The sequence below is a fragment of the Neopelma chrysocephalum genome, unplaced genomic scaffold (genome assembly GCF_003984885.1).
Source record: "Neopelma chrysocephalum unplaced genomic scaffold, ASM398488v2 Primary Assembly neopelma1_96926, whole genome shotgun sequence".
Classification (NCBI taxonomy): Eukaryota; Metazoa; Chordata; class Aves; order Passeriformes; family Pipridae; genus Neopelma; species Neopelma chrysocephalum.
Window position 1 is genome coordinate 1,824,064 of NW_020925569.1, and position 6,000 is coordinate 1,830,063.

At 37.2% G+C, this 6,000-nt stretch overlaps 1 protein-coding gene across 1 annotated transcript in view; it reads right to left on the reverse strand.

Annotated features, from left to right (window-relative positions):
• DENND4C (DENN domain containing 4C) overlaps positions 1-6,000 on the reverse strand; it is a 74,223-nt gene that overhangs the window by 36,574 nt on the left and 31,649 nt on the right. The window contains exons 6-10 of the mRNA XM_027670697.1: positions 4,872-5,113; positions 3,966-4,032; positions 3,238-3,296; positions 1,735-1,879; positions 1,214-1,389 (exon numbers count right to left, since the gene is read on the reverse strand). Of these exons, the coding sequence (XP_027526498.1) occupies positions 1,214-1,389; positions 1,735-1,879; positions 3,238-3,296; positions 3,966-4,032; positions 4,872-5,113 (689 nt within the window). The remainder of the gene's footprint in view (positions 1-1,213; positions 1,390-1,734; positions 1,880-3,237; positions 3,297-3,965; positions 4,033-4,871; positions 5,114-6,000) is intronic.

Below are 6,000 nucleotides of genomic sequence, written 5' to 3' on the forward strand. Positions count from 1 at the left end.
AGATGTGCACTTCAGTTAATGACGTTCACTCTCATCTTGAACTAGCTTAGATACCTCTGTTTATGATCTTATTAATTTAAAATAGAAAGGTACTTAATAAAAGTTACTAGACACCTGAAAAAACTAAATTTTCAACTCAGTTATTTGTACTCACATTACAGAAAACCAGGCTCTGGACTAACCTCTCCCCAAGAAGGTGCAAAAAAACTGTTCATGCAATACCTTCAATTTAAGGAAAGTATTAAAAATTTAATAATTAAGTGAAAATATTTTAGAATTAAGACAGCAAATTTTGCTTGATTGATCTCACAAAAAAATTGTCCTTGTAACTTGAGAAAAATTTCTTCAACACTAACATAAAGTAGTCCAAGTGCAAGACAGCATCAGGATCTGTCATGAAGAGTCCTGAAGCATTCATGTTTGTTTAGGTTGGAAAAAAGCCTTTAAGATCATCAAGTCCAACCCCGCACCTAACACTGTGAAGCTCACCATGAAACCACATCCACCACTAAAGCAAGAAATGCATCTACATGTCTTTTAACTCCCTCCAGGGTTGGTGACTCAATGACTTCCCTGAGCACTCTGTTCCAATGCCTGACCTTCAGTGAAGGAAGTTTTCCTACTATCCAATCTAAACCTTATCTAGTGCAACTTGATGCCATTTCCTTTCATCCTGCTGCCTGTTACTTGGGAGAAGAGGTCGACCTCCACCTGACTACAGTCTCCTTTCAGACAGTTGTAAAGAGCAATAAGGTCTCCCCCAGGCTCCTTTCCTATGGACTAAACACACCAGCTCCCTCACTGCTCCTCAAAACACTTGTGCTCCAGACCCTTCACCAGCTCCACTGCCCCCCTCTGGACTCACTCCAGCATCTCAGTGTCTTTCTTGTCATGAGGGGTGCAAAACTGAACACAGGATTTCAGGTGCAGTCTCACCAATGCCAAGTACAGGGTGGCAATCCCTTCCCTAGTTACTTACCACTGTTACTAAATTTACAGGAACATCTGCATCACATTTTTACAGGAAGCACCAAATGTTGATCGTTGACTTAGTAAATTTTAATTTGGTATGAAGCATTAGAAATGAGAAAAAGAACAGGGGACAGTAAGAAACAAACCATAGTGGATAAAAGAGCATTTAACAATTTTATCTCCTGAGCATTTCAGCAATCTCTCCATCTACAGATAAATGTAAAATCTCCACAGAACTTACATGTACACCATATTTGTGTCTAAGTCAATGCACACAATATCCTGCGGTGGATCGTACAGATCAAAATATCGTGAATCAACTCCAACAATAAATGGAACTGGTGCGCTGAGTACAGTGGCCAGAGACAAAGGACAGAGGGGGATATATGGACATTGCCACTGAAATGGAAATATCATCTGAAGAAAAAATTAAATTAACGCATTAAAACAAGACAACGGAAACTGTACAATAAAAATCAAGAAGTTAGATGCAGTAGATTGACATGAAATTGCTAAAAGCTTTGCAACACTGTCAGAAAAATGTTCCCAAGTTTGATCACTTGTATACAGCACATCTCTTAGTTAGATATGCAAAAATTATGATCTTTCTAATAGTTACTAGCTACAGGACTTGAATTAAATGCTGTTGCTGGGAAAAATTACCATCTAGTACATCAGTAATTTTAACTTTAAAAAGCCCTGTAACAACTGTGGTGTTTAAACCAATTTCTCTCCTTGCTGTACAGAACACTTCGTACTTACAGCTACTACAGCTTCAGCAACTCCTGTCAACACAGCTGGTCTAAGAGAATGGAGCAGGATCTTGCCTTCTAGTAATACAAAGAGTAACAGAGTGGCACAGTTCTCTGGTCCAAGATTCATAAGCAGAGTGCTAAAGTTTGCTCCACTAAGGAGTGCATGGGAAAGGGGAAGAAAAGAAGAATGTTACTGGGTTTTAAAAAAAAAAGTCACTACTATTAAACTTGCGACAAGTGTTTGGAATCAACTAGTTAAATGGTATTAATATTATCACACATCAAATACCTAACTATCTAATTAACAGCTCTCATGTCATTGTAAGACTTTTCTACCACAAAGAAACCTAAATTCAGATTCTACTGCTAAAGAAAGATACACTAAGCCATACTACTGCTGAATTTGTGTTGTTTATGGCACTCTTTCTCATAGATATCCAGGTATCTCGTCTTCATAACAGTTAAACAAATCTAACTGGTTAACAGCTAATTCAAACACAAACACTAGTAGTTTCATATGATGGGTTACCTCAGGCAAAAATCATGAACTGTAGTATCCATCTGATCTTAGAATCACAGTATCAAATTCTAATATGAGTCAAGCAAAATTAATCCACCATTTTGATAGCAAAATGTCTTTAGTTTCTACAGTTTAGACTCCATTTCATTTGTTTGGACTGTATGCATTTATGAATTGTAATGACATCTATTAGAGCACAGGGGTGTAAAACCTGTCCTTAGAAAAGCGCTTACAAGTTACTTTGCAATTTGGTGGCTGGCTGTGATTTCTCAGTGAAATACCTGTGTAACAGATGTAATTAAATATGAATATGAATTAAATATAATAAATAAAAAATACTATACAATAATGTTTTGGGGTGGGAAGAATAAAAAGGGAGAATATTTTGGTTTTTAACGTAAAAACAAACCAAAAATCAACAAAACCATTGAAACAAAACCTCATGTCACTATCATAGGGAGCTCCAACCCAGAAGACGCAGGCAGTATCCACAGAGACTGTATCAACCTTCAATCACAAATACAATTTTTAGGTGTATTTTTGAACTTCTGAAATGTTTGCATTTGCACTTTCACAGATTGCACCTAACTATTTGATGTAATTGTCTCTCTTGGATCTGAAAAAGCAAAAAAACCCAAAACAACAGTCTCTATACTACTAAAAAAAAAAATTGCTTACTACACAGGTTCTGAAATACAAGATCTTTAAATACATGTATTTTTTTCCTCACAGACACCTTCTTATTCCTTCAGAGTTCCTACAATAATCTGGTAATTCATATTTATTTCAGCATAATTAGTGATATTACACTTCCAAAATGGACACACCTATGTCAGACAACAACCCTCTATAACATTATAAATGCATACTGAACTTTCTGTTTAGAATGTTTAATGATACTGCAGTAATATTTGACTTCCTTCTATGACTGACTTCTATTTGCCTCTGAATTTTTCAAGTAGCATACATTTAAAGCATTAATAATGATACCTTAATGGCAATGGTGTAGAAACTGGCTGTGACAATATTAATGCATCATGGGCAGAAAGCTGAAACACACAAAGTAGTATGTGATTGGTATGAACAACTCCAAAGTTAATACATATTATATATATACATATTATATATATATATAATATTCCAATACAAATGTATATCCATAATTTCATGAACTGCCTGGCAGACAGACACAATGTCGTGTACCAGAGACAACCTCTGGGACTTGTGGTCACTAGGTTAACAGAGCTTGTATCAGTCACTGAAACAATTCTCAGAATTATACAAAATTGTCTGTGACTCGGTGTTGGACACGCTACTGGCTGCCAGGTGATTAAACAGAGGAATACAAGAGACAGGGGACTAGACTCTGATCCACAGCAGTGGGTGGACAAGTGAGGGAAAGATAGAAAACAACCCTACCAGTGAGGTAACACAAATGGTGCCTATAAAACGAAAGGGTAGTATGAGGCAGAAATTTTAGAAGTGCAAGTAGGACATTGCTGCCATCTACGCTACCTAAAGCCTGAAACTGTCTCCTTTGCTAATTTGTCCCAGGTTTATATCAATGAGAAAGAAGGCCAACCCAATCATCTCCTCCCTGTTCCCTTCCAGCAGGTGGGTATTCAAAGCCAAGCAAAAAGCCTAAAGAAAGAAACCAAAGGCAAGAAAGAGGGTTTGCCATTACTGTAGTTAAAAATGGTTGCCAATGTTTGGCTTACCTGCACAAGAATTCTTGGCCTTTGTGGCGAAGGGAAAGGTATATTGTGCATAAAATGGGATATATGCCTGCAAAGTAGACAAGATGTTAGAAAACCAGCACTGGGGAGTAATGAGGGACTGAAAACAATGTTAACCACGTTTTGGAATTAATATTGTACCGTGTTTTAGAAAGGCTGTTAAGATTTATTTACTGTTTTGATACATTTAAGAGCCTATTTATGCAAACCAAAACAAAGAATCTCCATTCAATTTCCAAGCATGAAACATGAGTAATACTGACAGTTTCAGATATATAAGCAAAAGGTAAGAACACAAGGGTATTTAGGCAAGCCATTTAAAATCCCAGGCAGCCTCACTCCATTCTATAGTTTCTAACGAGACTTTGCTAGGAGGAGCTACATACCTCACTACCGTAGGTCTAACAGTTTTGAAAGTAACATTGTATTTGAATAAACTTTTAGGACCCTGAAACCAGAGGTTTTACATCCACACAGACACACAGAAAAACAATCTGCATTAGTTGCAGTGCTTGGACACACATATTCATTGCTACTGTACAACATTCCTGAGTTTATACTTATTAAGCTAAAATGCAGGACTGCAAATGTAGCATGTATCACAGCTCAGCCATTTCCTGTGTTTGATGTAGCTCAAAGAAAGGTAAACATACTTAACATATTTTAACAGAAAAGTCAAAGTAAAATCCAGTTAACTTTGCTGGCACTGCAAGAGCCAGTACTATTAAACAGAAGCAGCAATAATTTTTATCAGTACAAAATAAGCTAAACAGTGGAAGCAAGATGATGCATCAACTATACCAACTAGGCAAGTGTGACATCCATAAATCACGATTTCTTGAGCTGATAACTACATTCCCACAACAATTGGAGAAACATTCTACATACTTTTCAATGGGAAGAGGATGAGGTCCAGAGACAGACAGTTTGTAGATGAACATAAGAAATTTTCGAAATGCTTCAAAGAAAGGCCAGTGTGAGAGAAGGCAGATGCATTTGTTTGAATTGATGGACTTGGAAGTAATCACTTTCCTCTCTACAGTTGTCAGGAGACCCAGCTGTGATTGCTGTTTTTCTGTTAGCAGCTCCCGGGGATACGGCTCATAAAACTGAATAGCAGCACCATACACCTAAAAGATGAAGGAAAACAGCTAAGCAGACTCAGTACTAAATAGGAGTATTTAACAGGTTAGAACTTCTGAAGCATCCTTAAGTTTTTGTGTTTGCACACACTATAGTGCTTTTGCTGGTAGCTTATGAAATGACTTTTCATTTATGTAACACAGAAAGCACCCTTATAAACAAAATACTTTGGACTCCTGTGCCTCTCTTCCCCATTTTCACTGCACTTTCCTCAACAAAGTATTCATACCCAGTAAGTTGAAAGGGAAGGAACCAAACTGCATACTGTGACAAAACTCTATCCATTAACTGTGAGGGTAAAGGAAAAAAAGAAACCAAAACAAAATCGAAAATCCCTCAAACCCCCAACCACCATGAAATGTTTGTGTTCAATAAATTCCCCTATCATTACCAAACTAAACAATAAAATTATTCCAGCTTTGACTTCACTCATTTTATCAAGCTAAACCTTTTCTAATATTCCCCCCCTATTTTTCAAAGTTTCAATATTACCTGAATTATTCTGCCAAGCTTAGCAAAAGAAGAACAGGGAAAGAAAAATACCGCATCCTTCCTTGCAAAAGAAGTATGAATATTTTGGAGAAATATCTTTTTTCTATTTGGAAATGGAAAGTATATAAATTTCCTATTAGGTGAGTGAGACAGAGTGAGACACATTACAATCACTTATTCCTATATGCAGTTCTCACACACACACAGACACACACAGACACACACACAGACAGACGCACGCACAAAGACACGCACAGACACACACGCACACACACACACACAGAGACACAGACAGACACACAGACACAGACACACAGACACAGACAAATACACACAGACACACACAGACACAGACAAACACACACAGACACACACAGACACA